This window comes from Vidua macroura, chromosome 2 (genome assembly GCF_024509145.1).
Source record: "Vidua macroura isolate BioBank_ID:100142 chromosome 2, ASM2450914v1, whole genome shotgun sequence".
In the NCBI taxonomy this organism is placed as follows: Eukaryota; Metazoa; Chordata; class Aves; order Passeriformes; family Viduidae; genus Vidua; species Vidua macroura.
Window position 1 is genome coordinate 3,715,841 of NC_071572.1, and position 25,044 is coordinate 3,740,884.

General features: G+C 43.7%; 1 protein-coding gene and 1 long non-coding RNA gene across 2 annotated transcripts in view; both read left to right on the top strand.

Annotated features, from left to right (window-relative positions):
* Positions 1–1,264: 1,264 nt before the first annotated feature.
* PCP4 (Purkinje cell protein 4) overlaps positions 1,265–25,044 on the top strand; it is a 48,170-nt gene continuing 24,390 nt past the window's right edge. Inside the window, exons 1-2 of the mRNA XM_053971897.1 lie at positions 1,265–1,368; positions 19,189–19,240. Of these exons, the coding sequence (XP_053827872.1) occupies positions 1,360–1,368; positions 19,189–19,240 (61 nt within the window). The 5' untranslated portion in view covers positions 1,265–1,359. The remainder of the gene's footprint in view (positions 1,369–19,188; positions 19,241–25,044) is intronic.
* LOC128804266 (uncharacterized) lies at positions 5,310–6,671 on the top strand. Its single transcript, XR_008435985.1, has 2 exons — positions 5,310–5,895; positions 6,004–6,671. It is a non-coding gene; the product is annotated as an uncharacterized LOC128804266 (long non-coding RNA).

Consider the following 25,044-nt stretch of genomic DNA (forward strand, 5'->3'; position numbering starts at 1 on the left):
CACATCCCGTGCCAAATTCAGCTCCAGCTGTCCCGATCCCATCCCTACATATTTGGCCAGCATCCCTAAAATATTCCCAGGATACACACCCCTGGTTCCACTGCCCGTGGAGCCTCCTCAGCCTCAGATGAAGGAGCCCAGCCTCTCCTGCCTCTCCAGCTCCAAGGGAAAATGTGGTTTCTCATCAAATTTATTTCCCTGCCTCTATTAATGCTGGCCCTGAAGACAGATGTTGGCGAAGAGATGAGGCTGCTGCAAGGTAGTCCCTGGAAGTGGGAGGGCTTGTCAAGCTTCTTGGGCTCTCCAATATAATACTTTAACTTTTTTATTGATTTGAGAAAAATTTGAGGGAGTTAAGTGCATTCCCAGAGCTAATTGAACCTATATTTCTTCACAGATAAGTGAGTCAGACAATCTGAGTGTGTATTGCCAAATATAGCAATTGTGCTCCATCAAAAGACGGATGCTGGAGCACAACAGCACACATCCCAAAGTCCTGCTTTAATTAACCACTCAGAGAAATGATAGAAAGGGCTGTTTTCCTTGTATCTGTGGAAGAAATGCTGTATATTTTAACAGGAATGGCAGCAAGACTGATGAGACCGAGAGGAAAGCCAGGGGTGGGCAGAGCAGTGATTCTCTGCCTGGTTTATAGGATTGCAGAACGTTAAGGGGTTAGAAAAGGATCTTAAAGATCATCTGGCCCCAACCCCTCTGCCACGGGACACCTTCCAGCATTCCAGGCTGCTCAAGGCTCCGACCTGGCTTTGAACAGAGCCAGGCTTGAGGCATCCACAACCTCCCCGGCCAACCTGTTCCACTGCCTCACCCCCCTCACCGTAAAAATCCAAAACCGTTCACCACTTAATTTATTCACCCCATCTGCCGCAATAATTCCCCACTGCCAGGCTGCCTCCAGCACACCTGGAGTTCGTGTCTCTCCCCTGTGGGGGATGCCCGAAGCCACCCCAGAGTGGCGCGCAGGGTGCCGAGCACTCGGGGAAGTGCTGGGGGGAAGGGGGAGGAGGAGGAAGAAAAGGAGGGAGAAAAGGAGGGAAAACAAACAAACAAACAAACAAAAAAAAAAAAAGAAAAAAAAAAAAGGAGGATGATGATGAGGAGGAGGACGCGGGGAGCGCTCCCGGCCCGTGAGGGCTCTGAGGGCCGCCAGGGGGCGCCGCGCGCTCTCGGGACGCGGGGAGCGCGGGGATTGGGTGGGGCCCGCGCGCGCGCGCGGCGCTGATTGGCTGGCGCGGGCCGGGCCGGGCGCGCGGCGCCGCTTCTTAACGCGCGTCGCGGGGCGGCGGGAGCGCTGAGCGCCGGCGGGGCCGCTGCCACTGTCACCGTCACTGTCGCGACATGAGCGAGGTGAGCCGGGCTGAGCGGGAACGGGGCGGGACAGCACGGAGGGTCAGGTGTCACCTTCGCCTCTCCGCGGGCGAGAGGCGCGTCCCGGGAGGGGATCTCAGCATCTCCCCTTACACGCGTCCCCTCAGGTGTGTGCGTGCAGAGCACAAGGCAAGCCCAAGGTTTTGCCCCGTGAAGGACCAGGCGCGCCGGTGGAGATTCCTAATTACAGATCCGCGGTAATTTCTCATACCTGCCCTAATTACAGATCCGCGGTAATTTCTCATACCTGCCCTAATTACAGATCCGCGGTAATTTCTCATTTCTCTGCCCACCCGGAGCTTTCCGGTGTGTGAAGGCGGGTTTAGTTAAGTTGTGAGAAAGTTGCCTGCTAGAGGTCATGGAAAAAACCGCTCTGTTTTTGGTTGGGTGCTGATGTAAACTTTGTGAGTAGCGTCCTGAGGAGGATTACAATCGAGGCGAAAAAAATGTAAATAGTGCCAAACATGTAAGGATCGCTTGTACCCTTGTAAATAAATCAGCTGAAATTTTGTGCTTGTGGAGTTTTTTTGCTTGCCTTTTTTTTTTTTTTTTTTCTCTGCAGTGGAAAAGCTCAAACTAGAATTTTTTTTAGTTAAATGCACTGTTAGACAGAATGACTAACCTTCTTTCTATTCAGCTCATTCTTTGGGAATCAGCAGAGGTACCTGTAACCCAGCACCTATTTTTGGAGGCTGTTTGTTACAAAACACCTGCTACTCCGTTAACAAATGGGATTTTCCTTTTTTAGAAGCAAAATTGAGAATGACACGGGATAAGCTGTGACTGTTCGCTGTGCAGGTGTTACACTCAGCTGTGATTTTCCACGAGGTGTAAACCAGAGATGGAAAGCAGGAGCAGCCTGTCTGTGGTGCAGGGATCAGTGAGGAGGAGCAGCTCACATTTTGGCTTTCAGGTCATGTCAGGTGGGGAGAGCAGAGGAAATCCTCATCTCTGCTGCCTGCAGGGATCAGGCACAGGGATCTCTTCAAGACCTCTCCTCTGCTGCTGCCTGTATTTCTATCACCTGGCTGGAGTTCATGCAGTGTTTGTTTGGGGTTTTGTTGCCTTTTTTTTTTTTTGTTTGTTTAAGCCACTGTGCCTTTGCTGCCCAGGTTGGCTGAAGTGTGCTGTGAGATGCAGCAGCACTAAAATTGACTTTAAATTTAATAATTTGGGGGAAAATCCTATGGAGAGGAGTGGTGCTGCTGTATCTGCTATAAGTATATGAGGCATTCTTGTCCCAGCTTTGTGCTGGGTTCTATTTGTTCAGTAATTACCTTTCATAATTTAAATTAGACTGATTGCCTTTTGGTTTTAAAGAGACACAGTGAAGCTAAAGATCCTCCCTGCTACCAGCACAGGGGTTCTGTGTTCCCAGTGCATTTGTTTGTGCCTGACAGAGCTGTATTCCTGGCAAACCCCGGGAGCTGGGAGATGTTTCCCTGGTGCAGAGCTGCGTCCTGTGCCTGTGACACTGAGCACTGCACTCGGTGTCTTCAGTGCTGCTGTCATTCCCCTGACAAAACCGGGGAGTTAATGACTCTCAGCTCCGCTGAAGAAAAGCCTCCCTGCTGTTCCTTTTTGTCAGCTCTTCCCCGAAAGGCAGAGGAGAGCAACTACACCACCCCAAACCACCTCACTGCAAAAGATTGTTTAAAAAATGAGGCAAAAACCCCTGAGCAGAAGGGAAGCTCTTGGATAATTGTTTGCTGGTTGGGGGCGGGGGGGTCTCAGTGATTTTAACTTGCAGTGCTGTAATTGAAAGATATTTTAATTTTTTGGCTTAATCTGCTAAAAAAAAATTGTGGATAGGGTGATTAAAAAGAGGCTCAATTAGAGCATTTAATAGATTATCCCACATACAACAGTGTTGGGAAAGTGGGAATTTTGTTTGTTTGTTTTTTGTGGGTTTTTTTTTTTTTTTTTTTTTTTTGCTTTATGTTACCAATTGCCTGGATTTGAGCAGTGCTGGAAATGCGGTCACAGAAATCTCTAAGAGGAGCTTTCATCTCCCCGAGTTATTTACTGAGACTTTGCATTCATTCTCATTTTACTGCTTCAAGCAAAATTAACTTCTTCCCTGTTTATGGGCAGTGATTTAGGTGATTTATGAGTGTGGTGAGGCACTTCAACAGGTTGTGCAGAGCACCTGTGGCTACCCCTGGATCCCTGAAGTGCTCAAGGAGAGGTTGGATGTATCTCTGAACAACCGGGGATAGTGGAAGGTGTGGAAAAAGATGATCTTTAAAGTGGTCCCTTCTAACCCAAACCATTTTGTGATCACCAGTCTCCTGGAAGAAAAAGCTGAAAATGAAGCAGTTATTCATCTGACTGTATTACTTCTCTATTTTCTAGCATCTATCTTATATTTTTTTCAGGAAGGATAAAGACCTTTTCTGCAGGAAGGACATTACATTACTTTCTCTGCAGCATTTGTCTGAAAATGTGTTTAATGAGTTCCTTTTGCTGGGCAGAAGTCTGGTCCTATAAGTAGTCAGTGGGAATGTGAGGTGTAGGAGTTGACCTAGTGGCTTTGCAAATTGTGATTTATGCTTCCTGCTGCTTGCTTTAGTGGCAGGCATGTCCCTTAGCTGTATGGGAATTCCTTGGGAATGTCAGTGTACATTGAAATGCATTTTTACCTGTGAAAGTCTGTCCTCAAAATAACTGGGGAGCCTTTTCTGTAGGTCTGTGGCTGTTCTCTGTTGTTTTTAATGAGCCTGGAGAGGAGAGCTGTGCTGAAAAGTATCAGCTGCTGTCAATGAGCAGCCATGAGATGCAGCCTGGCTTCCATTAAAGATTTCCAGTCACACAGGCTGGACTGGGGGAGGAGATCTTGGGTAATGTGCCCACAGACCAATGCCAAATGTTTATTCACAGTCAGCAGTGGTACCAGTGAGCCTCTGGACTCGCATCTGCCATAAACTCGGTTCACCACAGGGAATCCTGTCACCTGGTCAGTCATTTAACTGTCCTGACATGTTGCAGATGATGGTGGGTCGTGGTATTCCCCTGCCATGAGGCTTCACAAGAAGCATTCAATCACACAGATGTTTTTATGACGTTCACTCTTGCCTTCTGTGTGGAATGTTCATGGTTGTCATCAGGAATCAGCTCTGGGCTTAGGAAGGAGAGCATTTAAACAATGTGGTCTCACAGCCCTGGGTGCTGCTCCAGTGGCTCAGGGATGAGGAGTCTCCAGCAGAGATTGCCTTGGATGCATCTATTTCCTTTTGATTTTAAAGCATCAGAGTGGTGTTACAGGTGTAGGGGACAAGCTCAGCTTTCATAGGTGTTATTTAGGTGTGTGACTTTAGGAGAGCCATTTGGGAAATCTCTTTTTGATTGCCTGAGGCACCTATGATTGAAGAACGTGCACTGGAAGAGCCTTGTGCTATGTGAGTGAAGTGCTGCACTGATTGCCAAGGTGCTGATGTGCGCCCCTTGAGTGGTGTGTACTTTGAGCCAGCAGCCTTTTATATTTGAGAATCAGCCTGGTTACCAGACAGCAGCAAGAATGTTCTGGCTTTCCTTTGGAAACAGCTGTCAAGCAAGTGGGCACATGAAATTCAGAGAGCTGTTAGGGTCTGACTGTCTTACTTGGGAAGGTGAGGAGCTGGGGACTTGATCTCTGCATAAATGCAGAATTTTTGGTCAGGCTTTGAAAGCAAAGATCACCAGATCTTGCTTCTTTGAGCTACACCAGGCTCTTTCCTTTTGCCTTAGGTTGGCTTTGGAATCCTGCAGCCCCTGCTGTGCTGTGCCCACCTTCAAAAGGGTCATGGAGGGTGTTTGTGTGTCCTGTAACTGGGAGGTGCAGGGTGTTCCTGGGGGATGAGCTGTCCTGGTGGGTGTGCTCATGCAGACAGCTCTGCTCTGCAGCCTGGAAAGCTGAATCTTTGCTTTGGAGCTCAGGCCACCCTCACTGGGAGGTGTCCAAGCAGCCAGCTCTGCAAAGATGCAGGCTGACATGGGATAACTCTGGGGTCAAAGATGTTCTTCTGAGAAAGGAGCTTCACCAGTGCCTGGGGTGTGTCCGTAAGACAACCACCAGCAAGGCAGCCTCTGCTTTCCAGACAAGTGATACCCCATGGTTTGGGCATGTCCCACAGCAAGCAGGCTTGGAGAGAGTGTCCTTTTCCCCCAGAGTTGAGGGAGAACCTGGAACATGTCCCCGTCCCTCTGGACAGGTGTGTCCAGCAGGAGGCTGTTGGAGAAGGACAGGGATTGTGTGAAATGTTAGGTGTAAGTGGTGGTTTTGGGCTGAAACTGCTTCAGGTGGTTAAAAGGTAAAACTGAGGTTCTTTCCTGGGTTGTTCTCCTGAATTCCCTTGAAACCATTCCATTGAAATGGTATTTAGCATCTTGGAACCACATAGACACAAGGGAGGATTATACAACCATAATCCTGATGGCACTAAGCCTGAGAACTGCTGCTTGTAAGGGAAGAACACACCGTATTTGTTCGAGGAGCTCCTGTTCTCTGCTCTGGTACTTCCAGTCCTGGTGAGTGTCTGAGCCAGCCCCTCACCTTGGGGAGCCCTTCTGGTTGCATTTTTCAGATAGTGCCATGACTCTAATTGTTAATTATTTGCTTTATCATACCCACAATAGGTACAAAAACTGCAGCTCTAAAAACCCCAGCAAGAACATGGCAGAGAGGAGGAGGAAATTCTGCAGCTGTTACAGGATGGGGGTGGGATCGATAAGCACATGAACATCAGTTTTTAATTTTAACTCACATCTATTTATTAGCTGAGTGGTAAATTGCAGCTCAAAAGAGGAGGAAGAAGGGAGAACAATAAGTTTTACATCTGTCACTTTGCCTACTCTTTCCATCAGTGTGGTTTCAGTGGGATCAAGCATCTTCTAAAATAGCACTTAGAAGTGATGTTGGAAATTGATCTTAATTTGATGACACTGGCAGAAGCTCACGGGTTTTCTTGCCATGTATAGAATGCCAGCAGATTCAGGCAACACACTAAAAAAGGACATTTAGCTTTAATAGTGTGCTTTGATATCACGTTTCCTTGTAAAAGAGTAACTTACTCCAGCCTTCATGCTGCAGGACTTGACAGTACAATATAATTTCAGATTGCAAAGGAATATTAGTTTCCAGTCCAATATCCCTAAATTTGTAATGAATTGGCAAGCTTATAGGAGTCATCATCCAACAGTTATTACATTATCTAGATCATGCTAGCGATGAAATGTGGTGTGAAGTAGCAGTTAACTTCAGCAGGGACAGCAGTGGCATTTCCATTAAAGCTTTCTGATTTTGATTTTGTTGTTGTTGCATTTTTTTTTAATTTGAATAAAATATTTTATTTCCAAACAGCCATTTGCTCTTGTCTGTCTCAGTTTTTTGTAGGGATGGCTTGGAAAATGTGTTTGGATGTTTTGCCTCTAAGTCAGCTATGGAAGAGCTTGTAACAGAGTGGGCTAAACACTGGGTATGTCAATCCTGAGACACCCTGAAAGAGGATAGGGGAAAGCAATGCCTTCCTTCAGCCTCTCATTGATAACAGAGCCTTCAATTCCCTGAGCCATGTCCCACGTTCTCTGCAAGGCACAGGATCATCTCATGAAGATAAACATACATTCCCCTTCTTTCTAATGAAAGCTCTTCTTTTTCTTCAGTTGTTTGGATATTGGGTTTCTAAATAAATTAAAAAAAAATATGGCAGATACCTATAAACTAGGTCAAATCATAAATAATCCCTTTTAAACTTTGTCCTCTAATTTTAATTCAGAAAACCAATCTCTTGTTCTCTTATAAAAAAGAGGTGGAAGGCAGACTATAAACATTAGTCTTATTAGCAAAATAAATGGCAAGCCAACTGCAAAGGAAATCAGTTGTGAAACATTATAAATGACAGGATTTGGGGGTGCAGTTTATCCCCACTCTCCATGTCTGTTTCCTCACACTAAGTCTACTTAGAGGTAAATTGGGCAAGTGTCTCACAGGGCAGGTCTTTGGCTGGTGCTGTCTCACATCATCAGTTGATACCAAGAGGCATAAAGCCTTATTTATGTACTAGCATGGAATTTGGAGGGAGAAGCACAAGTTTAGTCAGAGAAGAAATGAAAATTGTGTGCCTACATGACTTGAATATTAGTTACAGCTGAACTGTCTTTCCTCTTAAAGAGAAAAGTATTACTTTATAGATACTGAATGTTCTTGCATTATCACCTTAGTCTAGAGTGCATGAAATATGACCTTAACCAGTGGTGTAGCTGACACTGTGAGTGCTGTAACAGTAGACAGAATGATGTTAGAGAGCTCTTTTGTGAGAGATGAAAGTAAGAAACAAAAGGAAAAAGAAGAAAGTAAAAAAACTGGTATCCTTCTCACTGACCTTGGAGACCTCAGAGATCCCTGGGCTGAGACAGGGAGCTGGTGAGAAGGGTGGAAATGCAGACTCTAGCTCTGCCAAAAAGTTTGGAGGTGCGTATTTAATCTCTTTAACATTGAGTCTGAGTGTCCAAATGCCTGCTGAGCTGCTTTGTCACCAGCCTTACCTGGTGTTTCTTGGCTGGCAGTTGGATTCTTGGTGGGTTGCCACAGAAGTGGAAAGCTGCAGCAGTAGAACCAGAGAAACCTGAAGTGTGGTCAGGTTATGATGGTTTAAACTTGGAAGGAGTGAGCAGGGCTTTGGAGGTTCATGTTGGATCACTGCACAACAGGAGTCTCCTAAAATAAAAGGGAGAGATCCCTTTGGGTATTCTGGCTGGCTGCACACACTGATGTGGATGGATTTGTAGGGATTTTGGCTGCCCCTTTTTTGGGAATGATGGAGCAGAGTTCAGACATGCCCAAGCCAGCTCTGACCAGGGCTGACCCTGGAAATGGGACAAATCCATATCCTGCTACATCAGCTTGACAAGAGTTCACAAGCTCCTCTGGAGTGAATCAGGGTATGGAAGAGATCTTAAAAGAAGACTTGGGGTCTGCACAGCTTCAAAATCCCTGGGCAGAGTGTTGGGAGGCTGACAGCACCCACTGCTAATATCTGGGGATGGTTTTTGCATCTCCATGTGTCCACTGTGACCAACAAAATCAGCCTTGGTACCCAGCAGCTACCATGATCTGAACAGTCTTTTTCCCAAAATGCAAGTGTGTAACAGCAGGTGAAGCAAAAATTAATAGATCTGAGGACAAAAGTGATTTCTTGAAGATTTTGAGGATATTAGACCTTTTCCTAGTGACACTCAGGACGTGAAGGAAGACCAGTGATTTGTGAGAATGGTTTTCACAGACATCATAGCATTTTCCCATGAAATGTTTGCCTCAGCAGGCAGCAGGGTGAGGTTGGTTTGGCCAGGTGAGTATCAGGGTACAATGACTAGGTAAATATGAAAACACATTTTAAAAGGCTGAAGTCCAAGTTTAGGTGAGAGGGTACAGAGGCAGAAAAATAACCCTTATAAAAATCACAAGTGTGTTCTCCATTTGAATTTTAGTGATTTTCATTCTCTAGCCCTAATGTTTCAAGAAATGGGGTTCTTTTTTCTCTTGGGGATCTTTCTTTTTCTCTTGGAGGGAACAGACTTTTCTTTGCAATAGCCAGCATTAAATTACCCTTGTATTAAAATACTGAATACTCTGCATGTTGATTGTAAAGCACATAATTTTGACATTAATGGAAATGCTCTGAATAATGACTTTTTATTTTAACTTTTTACTGTAGTGTTCCAGGAGGAAATCTGTTTCTTGGAATTCCAAAAGAGTACTTATAAAATGTGAGGTCAAGGGAGGCAGAAGATAAACTGCCAGAAATTAGAGGCATTAAGTTGATGGGAAGGAAGGAGGAGGAAGGATGGCTGGGCAGGCAGATGACATGGGGGGGGGAAATGAGCCATGTGGCTTCATGGCTGCTTCACACATATCACTGCTGCAGTCAGAGCTGACAGATACACACCCCTGGAAGAGAGCAAACATATTGTTGGCTTGGCACATTTGAGAGTGCATGTGCCAGCACACATGTGCTGCAGTTTAAGCAGGGCAGCCAAATGCCTAAGGCAGGCCAGCTTGATGCCAATTTTAATTTGCCAGTCAGACTTGGCTAGTTATCACTTCTTTCCTTCAGCATATTTTGCAAGCTACTGAAGAGCACTAACACCCAAAGCAAGCTGAATGAACCTCTCAGGATAGATTACAGGAGCTCCTCTCTTTCTCACAGGGCTTTTATTCTGAGCATTGCTTTGTATTCCTTCTGTGGATCAAAAGCTTTGTGCGCTTCCATCCTGGAACTGGACTTAGGGGATGGATCTGCAGGTGTGGGAACATTGGTAGCAAAGCTTCCACCTTAATATTGTGAATTGCAGAGAACCCAAATTGCAAATTACCTGAATTCTAGCAATAGCTTTTGCAGTCATGCCATGTAAGTCTTTAATAGATGTTTTTGTCTGACTGCAGTGTGTCAGGCAGCACAGCTGGATCTAAATCTGCTTTCTGCATGGAACTTCTAAGGAACCTATTTTCTCTCAAGTCATAGGATAAGTATGGGAGACTATTACCAAAATGCATGACTTTCCTTGTAGGAGCACTGATGTTTTGCCATGTTCATGTGTGAATGAGGTGTAAATGTTTTTTCTTCTATTTCACATGCAAGGCACAAAGTGCAGAATGGAGCCTGGTTCATAATGTGAGACTGAAGACAGAGGGAATGATAGAGGATTACATGGAGAAACTTGCAAGTTTTCATTGAACTTGAATTGGAAAACACATTTTATAGAATCACACAGTGGTTTGGGTTGGAAAGGACCTTAAAGATCTTGTCATTCCAACCCTGCCTTGGGCAGGGACAGCTTTCACTATCCCAGGTTGCTCCAAGCCCTGTCCCACTTATCCTTAGACACTTCCAGGGATGGGGCATCCACAGATTCTCTGGCCAGCCAGTGCCAGGGCCTCCCCACCCTCACAGGGCAGATTTGGTCTTAGGGCAGGTAACCTGGTCTGTCTCTGCTGGGGCCAGGGAACCTGGGAACTCTTACAGCTTTTCTGTGAAAATTGCTTTCTTATCTTCTCTGCTGCTGTTAGCAATGAAATGGATCACAGCAACAATTTCCCTGAGCAGCTGTAGGGTCCTCAGAGTTTCTGATTTGTGGAAATCCCAATTTTCTGTCTTATCTCTTGGACAGAGGCAGTGACCTGACTTGTCTGCTGCTTGCTACATATGAGCTTATTTGATTGCTGTCCCTGATTTGTGGCCATCAAGGTGACCTTGTGCCTCATCCTGCCCGTTTTCCTTTCACTGTGGCAGGGTTGTTCCTAATCCCTTGGCCATGGTTTTTCCTCCCAGTGCCAAGAGCTCTGCTCTGAACCACATCCCCCCCTTAACAAAGCAGCTCCTCTAAAGCTCTCAGCGTGTCATTCCCGATCCAGATTGGAACAATGCTGGGCAAATCCTCTGTTGAGCGATGCCCCATGTCAAGGGCAGCTCCAGCAGCCCATCCTGGCTCCCCCTGGCAGGGATGTGCCCGTGGCACGGAGCCAGGGGTGCCAGCTTTGTGTCACCCCCCTGGGCAGGAGTGACCCTGGCGCTGGAGTGACCCTGGAGAAGTCCCTGCCATCCCAGCAGATGCCTGGGGGCTGCTCCCAGTTGCTCCCTGTGACCAGACTGGCTTCCAGGGGTTGGTGGAGCAGTGGAGTAAGTGATGCAGAAATATCCCTGCCACTTGGTCTTGCTCTTGTCTTGCAAATCAAAGGCTTTGCCCGAGGCTGAAGGCAGAAAGTTCCTTTGCATGGTGGCTTGAAACTGCCATAATGAATATTTTTGGAAAATCCTGGCTGGCCCAGTTACTAGAGCAGTCTAACTGACTGTGATAATACCTGTTTACCTCTGAAATATGTAGGGAGACAGCAGGGAAGTAAGAACATTTTTTTTTTTTAATTGTACAACTGGAAATAAAAACATGCTAACAGAAAAAAACAAGTGCCAGAATTTTTACAGTCTGAGAAGGTCTGGGAAGAAGCAGCTTGTTTTAATAATGACAGCCAATATGATCACAGATGAAGCAATTTGTCAGCGCCGATTTTCGCTGTGAATAATCCAAGCTGGCCCTTGAAGACTAACTCAATTACAGCTGGGTTTAGAGCTCAGCAAATTGCATTACCCAAAACTTCAGAAGGGCTCGGAGGAATAAAATATAAAGTAAATTTTTTGCTACAAAACCACTATCCATAATCAGTTATATTATGCCTAGGCAGGGACTCTGACCTCTTAATTGGCTTAGGACACTCTTCCTGTCTGGGGATGCTGATATGAAAGGATACCCAGGATATTGTCTGTATCCAAAAGCTGTTTCCAGATCCCCAAGGTTCTCTTGTTCCTAATCAGGTGCCCTGCCTGTATTTCTCACACAGGGGACCAAGGCTGATAGTTTAGGTTGCCCTGGTACAATTGTTTGTCAATCAGAGACATAAACTACACGACTGAAATGATCAACAGAAACAGCTGAAATATGTATTTCTTTTTTTAGCTGGATCATTTCAATGATTGTTTTCAACACAGCTCTGCTGAAGGGTTATTTTTAACTTGAATAATTTCAGTACTCCTATTTTCTGTGTAACCTTGCAAACAATTGTTTCCAAAGAAATGAGGCCTTGGGGATGGGAAGGTGTGGCTGGATTGGGCTCTGATGGGAAGTAGGAGTTCTTAAGGCAGGTTTCCTGCCCAAAAATGCCCTTTTTGGAACTGTAATGCCAGGTCTGATGCTACCAGTAGATAAGAAATAATAGGAGGAAAAAAAGAGGAAGAAACCACCTTAAGATAAATATAAATAAAATAGAGATAAATAAAAAACAGTCAGGTTTTATTTATGCCATCTAGCTTAATCAATTTTTATGTAATTGAAATATATCTCTTGGGTCACCTTGGAAATGGATAAAGAGGAGACCTAAGTGTAATTGGGATATGGGCTGTATCACCCATGTCCAAGTGAGAAATGAGGTCACTTTTTGGCAAGTGATGTGAGAAGGTTTTTTTGTAGTTGATTTTACTCTCTTTGCCCTTTGCTAAACAAAGCCCAACATGCAATTCAGGGAAATTCTACAGTACCACACTGAGGTTCCAGTTCCACTCATAAAAGTAATTCTGCTGAGTTGAAGACAACTCCTTGTGCACATTTGAGTTAGCCCTGTAAATAAACCATGCTGGATCAAATCTTCCATTTCCTGCAGGGAAAAAAAAAAAAAAAAAAAAAAGGGGATTACTTCTCATGGCTGGCATGGTAATTAACAGGATTTGGGAAATGCATTCTTGCAGCTGCTTTCAAAATTAACTTCAAAGATTCCATTAATCCCTGCCTCTGAAAAAAAATAAAAAATTGTGATTACAATGTCTTTGGAGAAATAATGTTTTAATTCAAAATATGCTAATAACCTAAATATTAAGCAAGCTACTGTTTGTGCTAATTATGTTGATTACATTTGGTGTTGGTGTAAATATTCAGTTTACAACATTATATGGAATCTGAATACAAAATCAGCAGGTTCTCACTGTGCTGATTTATAAATTACAGCCCAGCATCGGCAAAAGTGGGGCACAGCTAAAATTCTTTTTTGTGCTGTTAGAATATTTAAAGCCAGCACTCTAAGTAGGTTCCTCTATCCCAGGCAGTGATTCCTTCAGCCCATTTCATCAGATGCCTCCTAATTTATCCTGGGATCTGCCCCAGCCCTGTCCCAGCCCAGGGAGGAGCTGGAGCTGCTGCAGAGAGCCCAGAGGAGGCTCCAGGATGAGCAGAGGGCTGGAGCAGCTCTGCTGGCAGGAAAGGCTGGCACAGCTGGCATTGTTCACCTGCACAGGAGAAGCTTTGGGCTGAGCTCAGGGTGGCCTTGCAGGGCCTGGAGGAGCCCCAGGAAAGCTGGAGAGAGACAATTTCCAGGGGAGGCAGGGACAGGACACAGGGAATGGCTCCCAGTGCCAGAGGGCAGGGCTGGATGGGAGATTGGGAATTGGGAATTGTTCCCTGGCAGGGTGGGCAGGGGCTGGGATGGAATTCCCAGAGCAGCTGTGGCTGCCCCTGGATCCCTGGCAGTGCCCAAGGCCAGGTTGGACACTGGGGCTGGAGCAGCCTGGCACAGTGGGAGGTGTCTCTGCCATGGCAGGGGTGGCACTGGATGAGCTTTAAGGTCCCTTCCAGCCCATCTCATTCCATGGTTCTAAGTGTGCTCAGTGCTGAATGATTTCCTGCTGTCTGTGTACACTCTGAGCATTTACCTCAAGCCAGAAGTTCTGTCTGGACAAAAATGAACAAATCACACCTGCTAAATTGAAGGAAATGCCCTAAGCCTATGGGCAATCATGTGATTAAGCACTCTTTGTGCATTTTTTGTAGCCATGTAAATAAAAATGTGTGTTCCACATGGGCAATGGCTACACTGGAAACAACACCATTTGTAGTTATCAGAGACTGGTTAATTTTGGACAGATAATACTGTGCTTTTCAGGTAACAGTGTGCATTCATGTGCATAACCATGTCCCTTCAGTGACTAAAAAAGTCACAAAAAACCACTGTCCCTCTGTCCCTCTGCCAGCTTGAAGCCACTGCAGTTAGAATCCCATCGGCTCATCTCAGCCCACCTGCGTAGTTTTAATTTATTAAAATAGCTGTAGGAAAGCCTTAATAAAATCAGGGACAATCAGGAGCCCAGTCAAGCAGAAAACTGTCTGACCCATGAGGATAATTACAGGAGTTGTCAGAGTGCCAGGGATCATTTAGCTTTGACAGCCAGGATGGAAAGATGGATTTTGGTGCTCTTGCTCTGGCAACATTGTGCTGCCCTGGCAAAACAAAACAGAAAACTGGCTGTGGAAAACTCCCTTGGAGTAGAGAAGCGTGCAAGGAGGAGGAGATACATAGGTGAGGAGGTATAAGTTGATAAATATTTTTTTTTTCTGTCAGGCTGCTCAGGAAGTGTGGTCTGTGATTTCTCACAATGATGTGTAAGACAGAAGTAACAGACACGTTATCAGATTTATCCATCATTCCAACAAACTCTTGGCTAGGTATTCTCTACCTGCTGCAATTCCCTTAAATGTGGCCTTTGAAGGACACTTCCATCTCATCAATATTCAGTAGCACATCTATAAAAATGTGTGGAAGAGTGGAGGAGCTTGTAAAGGAGGCACAAGTAGATGAGTGAGGAAGGTTTATTTGTGCAATTTTTATTGCTTTATCCAAACTCCTGTCAGGGGTTCTTCAGCTCTGTCTGCAGATGTTCTTTAGGTGACTGATGTAAGTGAACCTGGACGTCACAGAGTTGGTTTGGGATTTGCCATCTGTCTGTGCTGCAGACCAGTTTGCAGAAGAAATAATTAGAAGGAAATGAGTGAAATGATAGAAGTTGTGCCTGGCTCTCCAGCAGTGCATTTTATCTCTCCCAGCTGTTCATTTCCATGCTTTCTGATATATAATTCCAAAAAATACAGTAGTGCTAAAATTCCAGTCCCATTACTTAGAGGCTAGGAATCCCTTCCAGCTTCAGCAACCAAAATCTTTTTGTCACAGTAACATTTCCTGTTCTTAATTTTTATTTTTAAGCATTATGATTTATTTTGTCCATTTCTAAACCAAATTATTCCTGTGTTGTGGCTAAGAGTGATGTTTTTCACACTTCAGGGTGTGAAATGCTGAGTACCACAGTTTCAGGTTGGCACATGACGTTAAAAAGAGGAAGTGACACAAAAATCTCCAGTAAAGGAGAACTTAACCTAAATAATCATATTGAAATCCCAAATTCTGCAGAGTGTAGCCACTCATCTGAGGTCATACTGCTTGCTTCTTACCCCTACTTAAATTCTGGATTTTCATTTAGATTCTGATATATCTCTTGATCATTCTGCTGTGATTGGGAACTCTCCTTGCTTGGAAAACACAAGTCCCTAAGCAGATATTTTCAGTGACATTTTTATTTGCAGAAAGATCATAAACTCCATAAATCTTTGAAATATATTTTTTCAGTAATTTTTTTTTTCACATTAAGGCTGAAACAGCTGAGTTTTTTTTTAATTAAAGCAGAATACTATAAAAAAATAGGGTCCTTATGAAATAGTTTAGTTGGATTCACTTTATGTTTCTTGAAGAGAAATCTTTGTGTGGAGAAGGAGTGGTGATGCAGAGGGAAGGCTTGCTTGGCAAAGCCACAGCTTTTTTGTGTTGCTTAGTACCAACATGTATTTCCTTTTGTCACACCTTAGGGTATCAAAACAAAGCTTAGGAAAAGCTTAGGATATGCACAAATTTCCATGCTGCTCTCCTTGCCAATACAGAACATCCTAAATAACTTTTCGTGTGTGTCACCCAGTCTGTGCTGACTTTTTCTGCTGTCGACTTTACCAAAACTTTCCACCTGTTTCTATTCTTTTAATTCCACTCTTGGATCTTTTTTCCCCATTCTTTTATGTAGAAACACATCCTGTTGAAAATCTGCAGGCACTGCTTTCCTGGGATTCAGCCCTTTGTACCTTGTTGACCCCCTGCACTGAGGTGAAGCATCAGCATGATGTTATTATCTGGAAGAGCCCATTTGTCAGAACATTCTGGCAGTTTCATGTCCCTGATCTTGGACTTTTTGTGGCTCACCATAAAACAAACAACCCTTCTGCCCCCAAAAATTCTCTAATCAACACCTGGCTGCAATCCCTAACACTGAGGTGCTAATTAAAAGCATCGCTGAAAAGGTCAGGCTATTTCAAGACAAGAACAGAATGTAAGATTAAAGGCAAAAATTAAGCTTGGGGGTGCAGCAGGGGCTAGAAGAACGAGTCAAAAAAGCTGCTGCAGTAATTTAACATTCTTCTTGAAATGTCCTCGTGGCTGCAAGTTCACTTTTGACCTTAGTTTGCTCGCCTTGGGGACTAATTTAGTACAGATTTTCATAGCACATTAACTGGCCTCTGCGTATAGCTGTGAGAGTTTAACAGGAAAGCAAACCTGTTCTTTTCTTACTGGGATTTTGAGCATATGGCAGAAGTCTTTTTAACTTCCTCTGCTGACAAATTGGGAGTCACTTTGATTTTTGGAGACATTTTTAATTACGTGTTTTGTAAAACCACTGAGTTAAAAATTAATATAGCCCGAAGCAGTCATAAACTCTGTTTCCTCCTACGCAACATAGCAACAAAACTGTTTATCATGTTTTACTGTATAATCGTTCCAGGTCTGCTCGTGTTCATTTTAGCTCTGATGTTTCTTTGATGCCTGGTGGAAAGTTTATTCAATGTTTCTGTCCTGGTGCTTGCCTTAAAAGATGCTGTGGAATTCCAGAGTCTCTGAAGGAAGGGAGCTGGCTGCAAGTTATAGAGGATGGGAATCCTCTCTTGGGAGGAAAAGCTGAGGGAGCTGGGGCTCTTCAGCCTATCAGATGCCAGAAATTAATATTGCTTTGCTTCTATTTCAGTGATTTTAATCTCATCTATTTTATCTATGGACAATATCTGCTATACCAGCATTTCATCCATTGCTTCTTGAAAATACCCCCGGTAACTCCTCCTCGTGTTTAATCCCTTTTGCTCTGAACCACATTAAAAAGCTCAGCTTTGTTCTGAAACCTGCAGTAGCATCATGAAAGGTGATGAAAGAAGAAAGAAACTCCAGCTGCTAATAATACCAACACCTTGAAAATGTTTTGAAAAGTAGGTCCACTGAATGTATTGAAATGAAAGACTAAAGGCTTTTTGCAGGAGGATGATCCCATTGTATCTGGCTTTTTCCTGAGTTTCAGTGCCTTGTTAATGAGCAGCTGATTCTGACTTTCAAATCCATTGCAGTCACTTGGAAGACAGCACAGGGCTCATAGATCAAAATACGTCTATAACTAAAGGAAAAGCTCTCAGGAGCTGGCTTGGCAGACTTTCAGGTTTTCTTCTGTACAAGTCCAGTGGTCACCAATCAAACAAATGGCTGCAGAATATTGCAACTGATTTCAGACTTGAAGAAAAATACTGTGACCTCATGAATAGAAAAACCTTAATTTACCAAACCCAAGTTTTTATTCTTTTTCTTTGACAACATTCTGCTCTCCCCGAGGGGAAATCTCGAGACACGAAATAAATGTGTGAATCCATATTCCAGCACTCCATCATAAGCAGACTGAACCTGACAGGTATAGCCTAGGGAGGAAAGAGAAGCTTTCATAAAGCTTAAATAGCACAGCCTGAAATGCTCAGGAAATAAGACAACTTGGAAAAGCATTTAAAAATATACAGGGGAAGAAAAAGGAATATAGGTACCTTTTTATTGATAGGAAAAGTAAAGTATTTTGTAAATGAACACGAAAATCTTCTTTAAAGTGCTGTTTAGAGTTGAAACATGGAATTATTAGCCAGACTTCATATAAAGGCACAAAGCAAAACTGGTTGTTGGGTGGATGTATTGATTTCTGGCTGCTGGTAACTTATGCTTTTGTCAAAGGTGTTTATTCCTTTAGAATCCCATTCTCTGTTATTGGCCAAGTTTTTGTCTTGGCTCTGAGGCTCCAGGGAGAAAACAAATGTATTTCCATTTTCCATGTCAGAGCTAAGAGCACATGTGAAGGTCTTGTACTTACCTCATAATTAAGTCTATATGCAAAAAATACCTTGGAAATACCACTGCTCGGAAAGGCAAAAGACAGAAACCAAAGCAGAGGAGGTTTTAACCAGAAATTTTAGAGAAAATGCCTTCAGATAAGTATGGCTGTATGAACTTTCATGGGAGAATCCACATGACTATCCAGTTGTTGGTAAAAACCATTTGGTTTGCAGTGCTCCTGTACCTGTTCACTTCCCTGCTGCTTGAGGATGTGCTGCCTCTGATGGCTGAGTGCAGCTGGATTTATTCTCTGAGTTTAATATTCCCAGATTTTTACATGTACAGCCCTAAAGGACTATTTCTTTAGTTCTATTTCAGTAACACACAAAAGCATGAATAATTTTGTATAAGAAATGTTAGTTTTGCCCTACCCTTTAAATACCTTAATCCACCTTGAGATGCTTTCTCTGGAGGATGCAGAATATTTTTCATAGAGTGACCATTCCTAAGCTAAGAAGTTCCCTACTATTGTAACCACTCTGGTATTTTGCCACTGTATTTCTACTGCCCTGGTGTTTGCCACCTGTCACCTGGCAGAGCGATCTAAATCAGTTATTTTTCATGGAAATTCACGAGGCTGTTCTTTGGACAAAGTGAATTATAGTGGGAAATTCCATCATCTCTTGTGGCCAAAGCAGAAAATGAATCTTCCAGCCAAAATGAGATCTGGAAATTCTCCTTAGCCCTCCTTCTCTTGCTAATGTATTTCTAGGGAACATTGTTATTGTGTCTTTTTTTGTGGCATTGTCCAAATTAACTGCAGGCTGGCTTTGACCCTTGTCATTTTGTCCCTGCAAAACCTCACGACTTGCCTGTAGTCCTCCTGAGTCATGGAAGGGGAGGCACAGCAGGGAGCTGAAGAAATGAAATGCTGCAGAGTATTTCCTACCCTGGTACTGCTGGGAACCTGATTGCACACACACATATCACTCATGGTGAAAATTGCATCCAGGGGCACAAGCAGTGATGCAGCTGGACCTAAACCTGGGTCTTTTGTATTGGAAAAAACTCCCGGATCACAGAGTCCAACCTTGAAATGGAACTAAGCATTCCTGGTTCACTGGCAGTGTCTCAAAGCAGCGTTGCTTGAGGGTGAATGGATTATCCAATGTATTGAGGAGAAATCAGGCTGTAATTACCAGGAATTTCCAAGGGGAAAATGCGTGTTCAGGTGTGTTCTAACCTCTTGTTTTGTGGTTTTTTGTCCCCCCTAACAGAGACAAGGAACCGGGGCTGCAAATGGGAAAGACAAGACGTCTGGTGAGAATGGTAAGGGTTGCCTTTATTTCTGGATGGAGAATACTGAGTCAAATGGAGCCAAAATACTTTTTACTGTAATGACAGATGTCTGTAGTGAAGGCTTTGGTGTTATAACTTAGACTTGATTGTATTTGAGAAACTGGAAGGGCTTCAGGGGATTTGTTTTCTTTTTATTTGCGTGTTTAAACCCTTTGCTAAAGTAGAGTCTCTTTTCTGAGTGCGTACTGTGGTAAACCAAAGGACTTCACAGAAATCAGAGCAGACACAAATGGGGCTAAAACAAAGTTAGATATGTGTGAAACACCAAAAAACAAGGTGGGGTATTATGAGCTGCTCCATGAATGAGAAAAGTGAAGAGAAATAAAGTTTCAAAGGATTTCCTTGTAGAGTTTCTGTAGTCTGATCAATCCTACCTAACTTTAGGCCCAGCACTAAGATACCAAAGTTAAAATCCACTTGTTTAGAGCTCATTTGAGTGTTTCTAGAGAGAAGCTATGCATGGAGCAGCTCTTGTGGATGGACCAGATGGCAAAGAGGCTCTGAATTTCATCACTGGAGTGAGTCTGGACTCATCTCCACTCCTCCAAGGGGTGACTCATGGGGCTTTTTCAGACCTTAACAACAGGGCTGGCAGAGACTAATGTCAGCTCTTTAAGTGGCACAAACAATTCTAATTTAAAATGTTTTTTTTTTCCCTCCAGAAGAATGCAAAATGGAATTTTCAGGAAAACCGTAATTGTTTGGGGTTTTATCAGCTGAAATCTCATTTTATTTCTTATAGGAGCAGAAATGCTTTACACACAAGTGATAATTGATTAAAAGGATGTTACCATCAGAAACGTTTTCCAAATGAAAATATTTTAAAATATTTTATTTTTTTAATACACCCAGCTGAAAAAGAAGCAGCATCAGAAAGAGGATTGAACTATAAAATGTGCTCTTTGCTTCTGTTTGCTCATCCAGTTCTAATCAAAAGAATGTGTTCCATGTCCATCCCATCCCCTGAAAAGCAGGAAAGATCCAAGTAGTCCCTTCTCTGAAAAGGCTTTTCCAATGGGTCATTTGAGCAGTTATCTTGGATATGTTTTGGCCTTTTAAGTGTTGGTCAGAGTAGAATTTTTGGGCCCTTGAGGCAACACATCCTAAAGCATTAAGAGCTTCTTTATGGATAGTTTTCCTATTACAGGGAGGTGACTTTCCCATGAGGGCTGTTTGCATAATGTTTCAGTAAATAAAATCCATAGATGATGCTCCCATTATGATAAAACAGAAATTGGGGTGGAAAAAAAAAAAAAACAACAAATAAATATTTTGGCTTGTTATAGTGTCTTGAATTAGTGGGAACAAATGTACCCTGACAGCAAAGCAATTTGCATTTTCAAGTTAACAGGGAAGGAAAGCAAGCAAAATTATGTCAGCCATTCGGGCAGCATAGGGAGCATGTTTTTCTCTTTTCTGTTTGAGCACATTATGAACTCAGCTCATTTGCCTTGAATTTCTTTCCCAAATAAAAATTTCTTCCCAAATAAAATCATCCTGTTGTCAAAGTTTAGCTTAGATTTACTGATCCTGCAGCCTTTTTAAAAGCAATTTTTTTTTTCTTAGTGGGGATGTTGAGTGAGCAAGGGCTGCATCCTTAATTCAAAAATATATATGGTTCTAGTTGTAGCATAATTTTATGTATAACATACACAGACAGATGCACAGTTAATCTTGGGTAAATAGATACCAATTATTTTTTGTAATGAAATTATAGCAGAAAAGCTGTCACCTACATAAACACTGGAGCAGCAGGGGAGATGGAATAGAGTCCTCTGATCTCCCCAGCCTACATGCTTGCATAAAAATAAAGCAGCATCAGAACTTTGAACCTGAGATTAAATGCTAAATCAAAGAAGCAGAAATGTGTAACTCTTTGTCCTTATTAGCTCTGTGTGGTTAAAACTCAAGCAGTGATTTATTGCTCTGAAAATTGGGGTGTGCTGGAAACCTACATACACAATATAAATCCTCTGTTCCATGTTTTTCTGGCCAGAACTCTACAATATGTCCATGTCTTAAATGTTATTAGCCTCTTCTTCAGGTGTTTGTTTCCCTGTCAAAAGGAAACTTTCCCTTTTGTTTCCCTCTTGTTGAAAAGGAGGGAGAGTGGAGAAACAAAAAACTCTTTCATCCTATAAAAAGAAGGGAAAAAAAAAAGTCATGCTCTGACAATGTTTGCAAAGGCAAACTGGTCTGGTTGCTGTCTGTGCTCTTGTTTACAGATCAGGAAAAGCTGCTGAAAACCGGCTCAGACAACAAGCAACGATGCTTGGCTTTTCTCAGGGTTTGGTTCACGCAGTGAGACACTCTGGGGTCAAACTTTGTTTGTGCATTGCAGTAGAAAATGAATTTTGGGCTGGCCTCTAGGTTAGGTTGAAACTGAAGAAAATGAAATAATGACCATGGCAATCAGCAGTGTCCCTCGTTGAAGACATGTATGGCCTTGCTGTCACCGTGCAGCACTCAGGGAAATTCAGTCTCTGAGGATTCCTTTTATAGCAGGGGTGGTTTGGGTAGGCACAAATGCATGTTCTTGTTTGACCTTCCTTGGACAGGAACAGTCTGTCCTTAATTGTGTTTAGTTCCTACCCCCACAGCAGCAGTGGCAGCTCTTAGCAAACCTCCCTTCAGCAGCAGGGGCTGCGCTGCACACACAGGATGGGTGAGGATGGCAGGGACCACAGGGGACAGCTGGTGCCACCTCCCTGCTCCAGGAGCCCAGGGCACAGGGCTGTGTCCAGATGGCTCTGGAATATCCCAGGGAGGAGAGCCCAGAGCCTCTCTGGGCTCTGCTCAGGGCTGGGCACTGCCCAGGGCAGAAGTTGTGCCTCCTGTGCAGGAATTGCTGGGCTCAGCCCCTGCCCGTGGCTCTGGGGCCATTGCTGGGCCTGGAGCAGAGCCTGGGGCTGCTCTGCCCTCCTGCACACAGGAACACACAGGGACAGACAGGGACACACAGGGACAGACTGGGACACACAGGGACAGACTGGGACAGCCAGGGACACACAGGGACACACAGGGACAGCCAGGGCTGAGGCCCCTCTCACTGGGGCTCCTCTCCAGGCTGAGCAGCCCCAGCTCCCTCAGCCTTTCCTGGGCACGGAGATGCTCCAGGCCCTTGCTCAGCTCCAGGAGCTCCTGTCCCTGCTGTGCTGAGGAGCCAGAGCTGGACACAGCACCCAGAGGTGCCTCCAGGGCTGGGCACAGGGGCAGGGTCACCCCTGACCTGCTGGCAGTGCCCATCCCGATGTCCCCCCAGGATCCCATTGGCCTTCCAGCCCCCAGGACACTCTGCTGGCTCAGGGACAGCTCGGTGTCCCTCAGGACTCCCACATCCTTCTCCAGCAGGTCACCCCCAGCCTGTGCTGGTGCCTGGAGTTATTTATTCCCAGGTGCAGGACCCTGTATTTGCCCTGGTTGAATTTCAGACAGTTCCTCTCTGCCCATCTCTCCAGCCTGTCATGGTCCCTCTGAAGGGCTGCACAGCCCTCGGGGTACCAGCGGCTCCTCCAAGCTCTGTGTCATCATCAAACTTGCTGAGGAGGCTTCTGCCCCTTCATCCAAGTCATTGGTGAACAAGTTAAAGAATCTGGGTCCAGTATTGAACCCATAATCTCACTGGGGCCTTGAAGGACCTCAGTCTACCTGAAACCCAGGAGATGCTTACTTGTGAAACTGCAAATGTAACTTGAAAACCTGTTCCATAATGCTGTTCTCTGTGGAAGAAAATCCAAAGGGGAGACAGCACTACTATTCCCACACAGCTCAGTGTGGGATAAGAAGCTGTAATTTCTTTTATGCTCACCTGGTTTGATTAGTTGGGACAGTCATATTTGCAGATGTAAATATCAAACCAGAATGTTCCCCCCGACTATTCTCAGTGAATAATTGATTCTTCTCTGTGACCTTGGCAATGTCATGAAGTTCCTTTGTAGGTTAACACTTGTCACTTCTTGTTCTGTTTCACATTGCTCTGTGTTGTTTTTTTTTCTTGTGGTGTAATTTGCAATCTGCTCTCATGCAATCTACTCTTTAATAGCCCAGCACAACTGCCAGGGAAACAATTGCATCAGAAGCAATTATTTCTGTCTTCAAATTTAGAATCACTCTTTTTCCTATTAATAGATCTCGCCTTTTCTTCTCAAACTACATAAAGCATGTGATTATTAATGAGTATTAATATTTTTTCTTGGAAGATGAGATTTATCATTCAGTAACATGAATATTTATGATAACAAAGTGAGTGTTTTCATGGGACGAATTCTGTGCCTTCCTGGCTCTGAGTGAAATGAAAATGAGTAGGTTTTGCATGAACTGAGATGTCATGGTGGATTAATCCAATCACAGCAACATGGTCAGTTGTATTTTCAGTTTCTTCTCATTCCCAAACACTTGTCAGTGTATGAGCTCTGCTTTGGGGCATTCAGAAAATTATACATGAATAAATACTCTTATGTTTCATCCTGTCCATGTGATGCTTCTATGTAAAAGATGAAGCTACAGTAGATTTAGTAAAGTAAATTCTTATATTTTACATCTAAAGTGGAGTCGCTTCAGTCTGAATGCTTCTAGAAAACATTAAGGGTAAGGGTAAATAATTGCAAAGCAATTCTGTGAGGGAGAATAGAGATCTCTCTCTAATAAGCTTTCCTGGTGTAGGGACAGGCATCTTGCAGTGTTATCAACAGTCCCTTCACCCACTGCCTCTACTCAAGAAATTTGGGAAATTCTGGTCACTGCACTCAGGAATAAAAAAAAAAAAAATTCTTGCCAGATCTGACAGTGAATAGTAATCTTCAGAGTTATTTATGTAGAGTGCTTAGCTTAACAGAGCTTCAATTCCTGGCTAGAGGCCAGGATCATTATTGTAGTATGGGCTAATATAAATATCTCTTTAAGAACTCAAAATTAATTTTCCACTAATATTCTCCAATGACTGCGTAAAAAATGTGCTGTTTTTGGGAACAGCCTTACAAATAAACTTACTGGTGGAAAAAACGATTCTGAGGAGGGAGAGGAACACATGAGGGTTATTTGTGTAAATATTCAAAGGACCTCATGGAACATGGTTTGCTGTATCTTCCCGGGCCTAGAGGTCACATTTTTTAGTCCAAGGAAAGGACAGAGCCTGAACTGCTGCATTGCAATGCCCCTGTATTTTCTTTCCCACAAAACATCACTTGTGTGGCAAGAGATGAATCTTCATTATTGCAAGCAACTGCTGAATCAATGTAAAAAAACCCCACCCAACCCTTTCAAACTGCTGCTCTCTGATATTTCACCCCCACAGCACTCGTCAGAAGTTAGGATGAGGAGTATTGGATGAAGGTAATTAATATTGAGTTTTCCTGGGTGATAGGTTGAGAGCTGGCAGGGAAATTAGCTTGCCTTGTTGTCTCTTTTCACTGCGGTGTTCTAAAATTCTCTCATCCCTTTTAAGTGATGCTTCAAGGGATATGATCTCACTGTAATGCACTCTCTTATTCTACTTTCAGCCTATATCCAAAGCCAAATTCTGCCCTATTTCATCCAATCTAGCCAGTACTAGTGGAGATTTGGGAAGTGTAATGAGAATGATTTGTTGTACCTCATCCCACATCTCTTAAAATAAAAAGTCTGTGCCTCAGCAACATTCCCAGACGTGTCTGCAACCACCAAATACCATAACACCTTCACAGAGCCTAAATCCAAAAGTGTCTGAGCCCTCAGCATGGTTATATAAGTTCGGTCATGTACAGATCACTGAGGCTCAGAGAGAGGTGTAAAAATCC